This window comes from Sus scrofa, chromosome 14, assembly GCF_000003025.6.
Source record: "Sus scrofa isolate TJ Tabasco breed Duroc chromosome 14, Sscrofa11.1, whole genome shotgun sequence".
NCBI classification, from domain to species: domain Eukaryota; kingdom Metazoa; phylum Chordata; class Mammalia; order Artiodactyla; family Suidae; genus Sus; species Sus scrofa.
In genome coordinates, this window is record NC_010456.5 from 62,061,071 (window position 1) to 62,073,876 (window position 12,806).

General features: G+C 41.2%; 1 protein-coding gene across 7 annotated transcripts in view; it reads left to right on the forward strand.

The window, feature by feature from the left end:
- The window catches only part of BICC1 (BicC family RNA binding protein 1), a 335,063-nt gene that overhangs the window by 267,709 nt on the left and 54,548 nt on the right, over positions 1 to 12,806 (forward strand). For 6 of the 7 annotated variants that reach the window (XM_021072798.1, XM_021072799.1, XM_021072800.1 and 3 more), the window contains exons 4-5: positions 7,874 to 7,999; positions 12,463 to 12,542. In XM_021072798.1, the coding sequence (XP_020928457.1) occupies positions 7,874 to 7,999; positions 12,463 to 12,542 (206 nt within the window). The remainder of the gene's footprint in view (positions 1 to 7,873; positions 8,000 to 12,462; positions 12,543 to 12,806) is intronic. The other variant, XM_021072802.1, reaches the window with a different exon arrangement.

Here is a 12,806-nt window from a genome sequence, read left to right on the forward strand (position 1 = left end):
GAACAATGAGAAGAAATCAATCTTAGAGTTCCCGCTGTGGCACAGTGGGTTAAGAGTCTGACCTCAGTGGCTCAGGTCACTAACGGAGGCTTGGATTAAGGATCTGGTGCAGCGGGTTAAGGATCTGGAGTTGGGGCAGCTGGGGTGTAGGTCACAGCTGCAGCTCAGATTCAGTCCCTGGTCTGGGAACTTCCATGTGCTGTGGGTGCAGCCGTAAGAACAAAAGAAATCGATCTTTTCCAAAAAATGTCTGTCAAGACCTAAAGAATATAATTTTTAACCTATGTAAGGTCACCCTTTAAAAGTTAATGGTTTTGTGGAGAAGCAAGATAGCACGAGTACTGACTGTGGGGTCCTCCATGTCACCACCTCAACTTCAGTCTCATCTTCTCATCAAAAGAAGAGGAGGACTTGGTAGAACAGGTGTCCTGTCAGTCTTAGTCTGGTGGAAAACAGAATTAACTCCAAATGATTTAAGTAAACTTGAATGAAGGACGTGCTTAGAGTAGACAGAGGGAAGGGATGAGCAAATAGTTATTAATAGGTGATGAGGCACAAAAACTGGCAATAGTTGGAAGCCATGGTCACCCAAGGGCTGAAGGGTGTGGAGGGGAGGGCAGAGGATCACGGGAGCACTGTGAGAAGGGGGCTGTGGCAAGAGGCTGCCCAGTGGGTCCCCATCATGGAATCTCAGAGCTACTCCCAGACATGCTGGCTCAGCTTCCTGGGCACAAAGCAGAGTGGAGGACAGACAGACAGCAGGCCTAGGGTGGGGGCCGCTGGACCATATCCAGGTACCATTTTCCACTCTTGAACTCCTCTGCTGAGAAGATGAAACTATTACTGCCATCCTGGTGAAACTCTTTGTTGCGGGTGGAGGGCAGCATCCTTTGAGGTTATTATTTACTTACATTGATGAGTGGTTTAATCACACCCTGAGGGATGATACGTAAGTCATGCTTTTCTTTCTTTCTTTCTTTCTTTTTTTTTTTTTTTTTTGTCTTTTTGTCCTTTCTAGGGCCACACCCGCAGCATATGGAGGTTCCCAGGCTAGGGGTCTAATTGGAGCTGTTGTTGCCAGTCTATGCCAGAGCCACAGTAACGCGGGATCCAAGCCACATCTGTGACCTACACCACAGTTCATGGCAATGCTGGATCCTTAACCCACTGAGCGAGGCCAGGGATCGAACCCGCAACCTCATGGTTCCTAGTCAGATTCGTTAACCACTGAGCCACGATAGAAACTCCCTTCTTTTTTTTTTTTTTTTTTTCTTTTGTTGTTGTTGTTGTTGTTGTTGTTCTAAGTCATACTTTTCTAAGTGTCCTTGGCTGGTGGGACACATGGGAGAATCCTTTCAAGAAAGAGCACTGTACTCCCACACTACTGGAATGGTTCTTATTTCCATTTATTTTGGAAACAATTGCTAAAGAAAAAGAGAGATGTGGCCATAAATGTTTGAAAGAATTCCATGTGCAGTTAGCAGTGGCCATAAACATATGGCCCTTGCAGACTGTTTGGACTCTGCTCCAGCTGTGCCTGTCCATTGCATTTGACCCCATCATTATATAGTCTTGCTCTGGTTTCACCAGGAAGTCTGTGTTCAGGGCCAAAGGATATTCACAAAATATCAAGGGTTAATGGCACAACAAATTAAAAGAGGTAGAGTTCAGAAAATGCCTGGCAAGAAGCCTGTCACAGAATCATAAATGAGAAAGAAGGAACTTTTCTAATTGAGAAAGCACTGTTGTCATAATTATTGACATTTTTAAAGGTCTCAATTTTTAAGAGAATTCTTTTGAAACATCGTGCTTGGATAACAGAGAGTTCCGACTTAAATACGTTTTGTTTTAAAGTACGAGGATGTCATTGGAGCAAATTGCTTTCAGATTTTAAAGATCCAGACAACCTTCTTTTAAGGTATGAATAGATTTTCCACATTATAAATGTATACTTTTTCATGGTATACTGCAATACAAAAGAGCCTGAAGCATAAAATAAAATAAAAATTACCTATGACCTTTTAACTTAGAAATAATCACTGTCCATTTGCTTGTTCTCCTTTTTATTCCATCAGTGAATATATGTGTATCTTTAAAATGAAACTATGATATTGTGAGTGTTTATTAATATTTCCAAATTGCTCTCCAGACATTTTGCCCTAATTTTACTTTCCATCCAGACCATGTTAGTTTGTGTAACTATAAAATCCTTGTTAGCCTTATGATGTTTAACATCTTTTCCAGTTTTATAAATAAAAATATTATTTAGTAGGGTTGAATTTTGTTCATGTTTATGTATTTAGTGGCCATTTTTCTATTACATTATCTATCCATGTCTTTTGCCCATTTTCCCATGGGACATTTAGTGGTTCTTTTTTCCCCTTGATCTAGAGAAGTTCTTTTATGGAAACAAATTTATTTAAGAAGATCAGATTTCTTGTTAGGAGATGGAGGACTGATTGGTCACCCTTGTCAGGTAATGTTTATTTTCCGTGATTTTTTTTTTTTTTTTTTTTTTTGGTCTTTTTAGGGACGCACCCGAGGCACATGGAGATTCCCAGGCTAGGGGCTGGGTCAGATCGGAGCTACAGCTGCTGGCCTATGCCACAGCCACAGCAACGCCATATCTGAGCCAGCCTCGTCTGTGACCTACACCACAGCTCACGGCAACACCGGATCCTTAACCCACTGAACGAGGCCATGGATCGAACCTGTCCCCAAGGATGCCAGTCAGATTCGTTTCTGCTGAGCCACGCAGGAAATCCTATTTTATGTGATTTTGATGAGAAGCCCCTCCATTCTTGCTCTCAAAAGGCAAGCCAGTTTTAAAACACTGAACTCTCAAATTTGTCATTATTTAAGATATTTAAGCAGGAATATTACCTTTGGATAAATGTTTAGGGAATCCTGATTTAGAGCTTGATAGGCCTCAAGGTAACTTTGGATATTAAGAACAATAAAGGACCATTTTAGTGTTATGATAATTATCCCCCCCAAGATATAAATCTCTTAAGATTGAGAGATTCATACCCTTGATTCCCACTTACTTGAAACAGTTACCCAGAAAGTATGAGAGACAAACAATATACAGAATGATACAAAGTTGGAGACAGAGGTATGACTATTGTTCCTATATTAATGGTCTGTAGACAGAGGAAGAAGAAAAGATTGGCTGATAGGCATTTTCAGAATAATTTTCGGTCAGCCTCATTTACCTGATAATAGGTACTTTGTTTTTTGTGAAAATTACTTTCTTGAGATCATGAATACAATCAAAATGGTCTTTAATGCCCAGAGTCATACAAACCCCTAATTACCTACTCTCCGGTATCATCTGTAGAACGTGCTCACTGGATTTTAAAACAAAGATGAGAAAAGTGGAGAATTTTAATGCTGGTCTCAAGCTAGTAAGTTATCTTTAGAACTGAACTCCTAAGAGTTTTGCTGTTTCTTCCATGAACCTTTCATTGTGTCTCAAATATCTTCAGAAGACACAGTCTCAGTTTTTGACGTTTCTTCTCTCAGTAGGCCAGAAATAAAAGAGACCGTGAATGTGGCGTGACAGGGTCACGTCTTCATTTATAGGACTTCCCTGGTGTAACGGGTGTGAACTCTTCAATGCGTGGCCACTTTCCTGTGGCGGCCACCAGCAGTTCTGTGTTAAGACGTTGCATGAATGGCCCCAGCTGTTGTAAGATGGGACAGTCCAGCCTGGCCACGGATTACAGAATTTGGGGTTTAGATCCCAGGGAGTCTTGCTGGGACCTGCCACGAACACTGTGAACACTAGTATTCTTTGGAGAGAGAATGAAGATGAGTCACTTCTGGCTCCTGGAAGTTCTTGCATAACTTGCTGTCATCTCAGGACTGTTTTCTGAGGATGTGCTTTCCTGGCAAAGAAGTCTCCATCCCCACTTTAGCACTCCCTCCTTTATCAAGTGGACCACTGAGCATCCACTCCAGGGGGCTGGTATTCAGTCCAGCCGGCTTTTACGTGCCCCTTCCTCACCCTTGGTCCCTGCATTATTGCTTTTGTCATGCCCTGGGGCTTGGGCTTTGTTCCCACCATTGCAGAGTTGTCCATGTGTAGCTCCTACCTAGTGAACGTTCTCCCCGGTGTAACCTGGCACCACCATGCTTACTGTCGAATTGTTGTGTACAAACCATCCAGAAATTCCAGATCTCTTCCTGGCGCTGACTCTCCCTTTCCTTCTCAGAATCCTCTTCCTTATCTTTGGAGTATCGAGCTCGGATGCCACAAGCTTCAAGAAACTAGTCGAGTTAGGCCTTGTGTTTTTAACTTTTCTTTGTTCACCCTTCGTGTTCCAAGGCTAGATTTCTCTTGCACTTGGGATTTTTTCCTCCCTCCCTCTCTACCTGAACGGCAACTGGGCATTTATGCTTGGAGTTCAGTTTACACTGCATAAGATAAGATGGTTTATAAAATAAGGTCATTATCCCTTTTCCAGTTCTCACACTCCTTAAATACATCTGTTCTTGATTTTCTCATCTGTTATGCCTCCAGTTTGCTTTTTACTTTGTTTGCATTTCATTGTTTTTCTCTGAGATTATTTCTTGGTTTTTGCTGAGTCCCTAAAACCCTGTTTCTGATTAAACAAATAGTGTTGATAAAGCACATCGGAATCTTAACAGAAAAGAAATATGTGCCCAATTTACCTCCTTCATCTCTTATGCCTTGTTTCCTCCTAAAGTTGAAACCTCAGTGGAGAACATTTATAACAGCGTATTATCATTGTGTTTTGAAACTCTTTTATTGCTGGTTTTGTTGGAAATGCTGGTATTCCATGAGTGAAAGCTCTGGTATATCTTCCAGCTCGATTTGGATTTTCTCAAACTGATAGCTCTTTTATTCCAACTTAATAAAGGGTCCATACGCTCCATCCTGATCTGTGAATACATCCTCTCCTTTTGTTAGCAAGAACTTTGCCTGAAGAGTTCTTTACAGTAGTGGTGAGGACGCTTCATCTCCAGTCACGACCAAATAGTTGAACTGAAAAATATCTTGAGAAACTTGCCACGATTTCTGTCTTTTGATTTGCCTGCGTCATCTATGCCATTGGTCACCTATGCCATTGTCATGTCACTGCACTTTCTCTGTTCAGCATGGTTTCATTCTTCCAAAAGAATTTTGACAGGAAGTTACCTAGGGGCACCATGATGTATAAACTGATTGTGGGTCCCAATGGAAACATTTTCTTCTCGTGGAAACTAGGTTTTTGAATTTATTTATTTATTTATTTTTCTTTTTTTTTTTTTTTATAAATTTATCATGGACTTGGGGAATAGACTTGAGGTTTTTGAATTTAAAATGCATTTGCTTTTCCCATCTCACTGTCCATCCCTCTTCTCTTCTAGTTGACTAGTAAGGAGATTATTTTTGTTCTTGTTGTTGTTTGCTTTAAAATAAGGTAAATAAGGATGAGCTTATACCTTAAGCTAAAACAACATAGGCATTTAGGAAATGTCTCCAACAGGTGAATTGATTTTTTTCTCAATTCAAGTTATATTATCTGACTGTTTCGGCTGCTCACCGACATTTTGCCTTAAATTCTTACAGCTTGGGCTCTTACACCCCCTGTCCAAATATACTCCTTGCCCTTTATTCTCATTTTATTGGAATTCTTGTCAAAGAGCATTCCTTGAAAGGATCTGGAGTCTATATTACTGGCTATGAAATAAGCTTAAAGTGCATTGACTTCCTGTTACTCTGTTTGGTTCTTTTACAGTCATTTCCAATTAGGTTTCATGTGTCAGTTCAGGTTTGCCCTATCGCTTGATAAGGTACATATTTTTACTTCCAAAAAATGTGATATTGGTATATTATTTGACCCATATAACATTTTTGTCTAAAAAGGAAAGCCTATTTTTCAAGAAGTCAGAGGGAAACTCTTTAGTTTCACAGAATAATATGGGCTGTGGCCAGTTTAATTCACTTTTGCTGATCAGCAAAGTGACTTTCCAGCCTAAAGGAAAAGTGATCAAAATAGCAGATGTGTTGGACGGTTTCTTACTTTGAACTGTAACATGGTTCAAACAGGGCTTGGTAGGATCCCATCTCTGCATGGGGTTGTCACTGCATGTGTTTTATGCCTACAAGCACCTTCTACAGGAGCTGCCAGTGGGGGGACCACTGAAGTTCATCTACTTTGATATACAATTCCACATACCTAGCCTATGAAAAACAGAAGGAAAGCCTGAGCTGCCATCTGAAGCCAGTATGGCTCTGTCACCAGGGTTCTAAGGCCAGTCTTCCTCCACTCAGAAGCAGATGGCTGACTCAGACGTATTTGGGTTTACTTCTTGTATCCCAAGTTTCCTGGAAACATTTTAGATGGTGGTGTCTTTGGTGTGAGCCACTTATAATGAGATACCAAAAAAAAAAAAAAAAGGAAAATAAATCTGTTTTTATGAGGTTAGTTTTATTTAAGGACCTGATAGTACTGCTTTATACCAAAGACATTTAGATTTACAAGAAGGTGTAAAAATGATCTGACCAAACTCCATTATTATTATTATTATTTGGAGAAAGCGTACTCCAGAGATTCAATGACCTTTCCAAGGTAATAGAGCTTTTATTGCTCTGGGTGCTGAATTGGGATTCAGAACCCAGTATCACAGCAGAGCCTCCATGTTTTCCCCACAGCGTGAAGGAAATCTGTAGCTGAGGTAGAGGAAACTTGAGACCTTCCCTGTGGTATTGGCTGGCTTTTCCCAGCATCTCCATGTGTGATCCAGGTCAGCCAGTGCCCTGGAGGTGTGGAGGGCTTTTTCTGAGATTTGATGTATATTGGCTCTTTGACAAAATTCTTACCCTAGAGCCAAAGTCTTCCTTACAAAAAAATTTGGCCATTCCTACTTTGGAGCTACTTGCCAACGGTGGATATATTCCTAATGGTTGGAGGGCATTTCAGAGGAAGTTGAAATTCTCTGCCTGTCAACACCCACCACTCCTAACAGTGTTGACAGACCCGGCCCCAGCCACTGTCCTTGGTTACACAGGTTTAAAGGCTAATAAGACTCTTTAGGAAGAACACGACATAAAAGGGAAAAGAGCTCAAAGCCAAAAGAAAGTGGATTCTGGCCACTGATGTTTTCTTCTGGATTTAAGGCCAGTTTGTCAGTTTTGTTTATGTGTATGAATGTACCAAAAGCCATCCTGATTTTAGGCCTTGATATAGAACTTCTTTGTATAAACAAAAACATGGTTATAATATGTTGTCTTTTATTTTGGGGTGTCTCGGGCGGGAGAAATGGGGTTCGTCAGCCAAGGGATTTGCCTTTGTTTTTCTCCAAGAGAATGCTAAGAATGAAAGCACTGCTTTGAATTTTTCTGATTGAACGTTTCACTCAACAGCACTCAACCATGGCGGCAGGAAAGTGGTTACAAACATCATTGGTGAAACATGGGTGGCTTAAATTCATCTTGTGTCAATAGCACATTACTTTCTGTAGCATAATAGATGCAATGAAATGGCTGACATGAGTATTTTTGGTAGATTTTTGTGGTGGGATAGGAATGAGATGGAAAGGAGGTTTAAGCTTGAGGAGAGAAGGGAAAGACAATAAAATATTCACTAATGTTTCCAGGAATGGGACTGTTTCCAAGGATGGAAAACCAGAGAGGAGAAACCAGAATCCCAAGAGATAATCTTTTAAAACCATAACTTAAGCTCACATAAGCATCCCAACTCTTTGAAATATTTATCTTTCTGAAGATATGGTTTGTAGCATGTTCTTACGAAAACAGTTGTTGTCTTATCAAGTCTTTATGAATTTCCACATGGAGTCATAAAAAACCTTTTTTTTTTTGTTTTTTTGTTTTTTTTGTTTTTTTTTTTGCTGCCTGGTTTAGCTTTTTTGCAGGGTACACATATGAAATACCCACATCATGCCCATGTCCATACAGCCCCATGGCACCTACTGAAGGTTCGATCACAGTCTGGTTTTCTCCTCTTCCATAGGATGACACCAGAGAAATGTAAGCAGATTGATGGGGCAGGAATCTAAAAACCAAACATCTGGATGCATATCTGACAGTTCTCTGTATTTGTATGGAGGTACTGAGATCAGAGTATTTGAAATCAAAATTATGTTGGGAAGTGCAGGACCCATGGTCATCTTGGATGTGAGGTTTAGACTCTTGCCACAGATTTCCATTTCCCCCACCCCCGCCCGTATTTGTCCATCTCCAAACACAGGGGAGCCATCCTCTCTTCCCCAACAGTTTACTGAGTGTCTGCTTCTTGTTTGGCACTGTGAAAGTTACACAACCAGTTAAGATAAGCCCTGCATTCAGAGAGCTTGAGGGTTGATTGTACAGCCATCGGTATTTTTTTGAGAGCAATATCTTAAAACATCCATGCCCAAATTAGAGTTGTCCTTCAAAGCAGTTAGTTTTGGGGAGTGGGGAGGCTGCACACTCATTTCCTATTTCTCCACCATCTTCCATCACTCTCCATAGCTGACTTTGTCCTGTTTTTATGTTTATTAATATGGTTCCTACTTTGATTTTTCTTCTCTCCATCAAGTATTTCCAGGATGGGTCTGAATGAAAGCTTTGTCCCTTGTGGTGTTACCTGGACAAGCTAGGACGGGAAACTGTAAAACACTCGTTGAGAGCAGGGAATCATATTTCAGGATTTGAGATGAGCGCATTAGGTTCAACCTGAAATAAGAGCCCACATCCGGTACATGCTTTTTCAGCCAGAACCAAGAGGGAATGGAAAATACAGTACCACTGGCCACGTTGGCACTCTGAGCCAGAGTTTTGTTGTGTTTCTCCGCACATAGGAGACCTGGTTATTTAAAGAACCATTTTCCTAACAATTGTTGATTTGAGTCCTGGAGACAGTTTGATGATGACAGTGTTGTGTCGCTGTGGGTGCATCTTTAATTGATATTTTTGGTCACTAGATGGTGCTCTTTCACTTTTGGTCACTAGATGGGCTCTTTCACAGGTTCCCTTCATGTGAAAGATGGTGCTTTTTCACTACATAAAATGTGGGATTTTTTTTTTTTAATTGAGGCTTTTGCTTTTTATTTTGTTTATTGTTCCGTTGATGTAGAGATGGTGGAAAATCAAATTCCTTCTTAAACTGGATCTGAGGTTTCCTGCCCCTCTACAGATACACAGGAATTTTAATGTGATTATCCAGCCTGTAAAGTTTTCAGATTTCATACCACGCAATACTTACTGTTAATTTATTTTGTGAGAAAATACATTTTTTTCCCCTATAGAAGTGTTTTATGCTATATATTCTTGACTGGTACATAAATGATTACAATTACTTTTTTTTTTTTTTTTTTGCTTTTTAGGGCCACACCTGCAGCATATGGAGGTTCCCAGGCTAGGGGTCCTATCAGAGCTGCAGCTGCTGGCTCATGTCAGAGCCATAGCAATGCTATATCCGAGCCGTGTCTGCAACCTACACCACAGCTCACGGCAACGCCGGATCCTTAACCTACTGAGCGAGGCCTGGGATCGAACCCACAACCTCATGGTTCCTAGTTGGATTCGTTTCTGTTGTGCCACAACGGGAACTCCGAAGTTACATTTTTTATGTGGTTTAAGCTGCTATGTCCAGTACTTGATTTAGGAATCCCTTGGGAAAACAAAATGCCGATTGCCAGGTTCTGGAGATTCAGGAACCTATATTGTGGCAAGTGAGTCTGATAAGCAAGCATGTTTGAGACACACCAGGCTCTAATCCCCCACTGCAGGAGTGAGCATTTTTAGTAGACAGTCGTATCAGCGTCAGCCTATGGTAATTCAAATGCAAGTGCAAGATAGTTGAGCCCAAAGTTTTGGACATAGACAGCTCTTTATGTAAATATTGCCTCTAGGAGTTGTAATGGATATAATAAGAATTATTCAAGAGAACATTTGTTTGCATAAGTATGTTAAAGGTGGTGAGAGTCTTACACAAAAAAGAAGGCCTCTGTTAAGATGCGTTGAGGAACAAGCAGTGTGAACACATCTCACAGCTGTGGCGTGGAGGCTCTTCAGCTTGTGGTAGTTGCACATCCATTTTGCCCTACTTGTATTTAGGCTCCTCACCTTATAATTCCTGAGACTTAAAACGTTTTAGAACATTTTAACCAACCTTAAGGTCTTTGATCTTCACAATGTCCCTTTCACAGTGTCAGAGGAGGGATTAATGAATGGGCTAAAGGGAAGTGCCTAAGGCAAGAGCAGCCACCCCAGAGAGACAGTCTGGGAGCGGGTGGTGGCTGGAGGTGATGGCAGGGACTCAAATTAAGCACAGCTGTGGGGAGGTCTCCCCAGGAGGCCAGACACATTCCTGAGCTGCGATTGCTCCATCCTGCTCCTTAGAGCTGGTGGGTGGGTAGCTTCAGAAAATGATTTCTTCCTTCTTCCCATCCTTCATGTCTCTCTCTCTCTCTCTCTCTCTCTCTCTCTATCACACCTTGTAAATCATGGCCTTGTTGACTATGAGGTAGGTGGAGCTGGGGAGGGTAGACCACAATTTCAGGAAGCATGTGTACTTTGATAAATTCTACACCGGGTCCTTTAAATGTCTTATCCTAGTTTACCCTGGTTTAGAAGGTCTCAGGCGGAACTGCTTGCTAATTGTGAACGTTGCTGGGCAAACACTGGCCGACTCTGCCGTTGACCTGAGCAAATGAAGTCTACTTAGCAGAGAAGGCAGCGTGTTGTGTAGGCAGTCAGTAAGATTGCTGTGATTAATCGTGGCAATGGTGACGATGATAAGTTCTGGGTTCTTTGGCTTTATCACTAAAGCTAATGGTCTAGAATGTTCAGCTACCCCAGGAGGATCTCAGCCTCTGTCAGGCTGACCTGTACAGTAGTAAAACACCTAGGTTGCTGGGGAGACTTGAAAACCTGATGAAAGAGAAAACCCGATGAAAGAGAAAACCCAAGCGGCACATCCCCCCAGGAGTTGGTGCCGAGGTCTCCCTGCACCTGGAAGATCCCGGCTTGGCCAGCTGCCTGTCTCCCTTAAGCCTTATTTTTTCAATGAGGCCTAAGGCCCCTGCCCTTTCCTGTAGCTGGTCCTCCTGATCCTTTGTCTGGTTTTCCTTTTCCTTTTTTTTTTTTTTTTTTTTTTTTGGTAACACTTAAATGTCTTAATATACTAGTTCATTTATTTATTTGTCCTTTTTTGTCATTTTTTTTTCTTTGTATTTTCCAGGGCCGCACCCGTGGCATATGGAGGTTCCCACGCTAGGGGTCCAGTCGGAGCTATAGCCACTGGCCTACACCAGAGCCACAGCAACGCAGGATCCGAGCCATGTCTGCAACCTACACCACAGCTCATGGCAATGCCAGATCCTTAACCCACTGAGCGAGGCCTCATGGTTCCTAGTCGGATTTGTTAATCACTGAGCCATGACAGGAACTCCTCATTTATTTATTTGCTTGATTTTTGCCTCCCTGTACAAGACTGTAAGCTCCATGTGAAGAAGGGTCTTTTTTCATCACTAATACATCCCCAGCCCCTGGAATGGTGTCCGGTACATAGCAGAAGTTCAGAAAATATTTGCTGAATGAATGAAGGTTTTCTTGGATAGCATTCTCTGACAGTAATAAACAATAGACATAGAATATATTTTGTCACTTCTTTAGTACTAATTCTTTAATTTTTTTCTTTTTAGGGCCGCACGTGTGGCATATGGAAGATCCCAGGCTAGGGGCTGAATCAGAGATGCCCCCGGCCTACACCACAGCCACAGCAACACGGGATCTGAGCCATGTCTGTGACCTATACCACAGCTCATGGCAATGTCAGGTCCTTAACCCACAGAGTGAGGCCAGGGATTGAACCCACATCCTCATGAATACTAGTCGGGTTCATTACCACTGCGCCATAATGGGATCTCCTTTAATACTAATTCTGAATAAATATTAAATATTCCTGAATGAAGATCAAGTTTTTTTTTTTTTTCCTGTCAACCTTAAACCATAAGGATATCTTTTAAGTTATCCCATAAAATATGCATCCAGAGTTGGAAGACATTGGATCATAATAAACAAGCCCTGAGTGGTTTTCCGGGGCAAGTTATTAAAGTGCCCTGTGCCTTAGTTTTCTCTGCAAACAACCTCAAAAACCTGTGGTATAGATGAAAACAGTCAGTGCATTTTAAGCCTTAGAACAGGGGCTGGAATGTAGCAGGAGATGAAACAATAATAGACCCTTCACTTATTTAAAAAATAATTATATGATATATTTATTTTGCAATTAACTTAAAACGGGTTAGCCAGTGTTCAGAAGGAAAAAAAGCATAGATAGGGCATAATTTGGGTATTTTCCCTCTTTCTGGTGTCATTACAGTGACAACATACCTAGAATGAATGAAATACTGACTTTATTATGGAATCTCTTTTCTTATATTGTAACATCAGTTTTAAAACAGAATTTGGGGGTTTCATGTGAGCCTTTTGTTTTTGGTTTCTTATAGATCCCCACATTAAGGTTTCTGGAAAGAAAGAAGATGTTAAGGAAGCCAAGGAAATGATCATGTCTGTCCTAGACACAAAAGTAAGTGAATGTTAAGGACACTCAGAGGTCAGAACCTTGTCTCTGCAAGGGCTGCTTCATGCTGTTATGCAAGAACCATTTGGAGAAGAAAAACCAGGAGGAAGTAATGGTGGGTTCTAAAATAAGCACGTGTGATTCTACAGTGGATGTAAAAGTCCTGTTTAAAATTTGAATAGGTTCTTTCATGCTGGGTAATTGAAAAGCATTCTCTCTCTCTCCTCTCTATATATATATATATATATATACACACATATGTATATATAC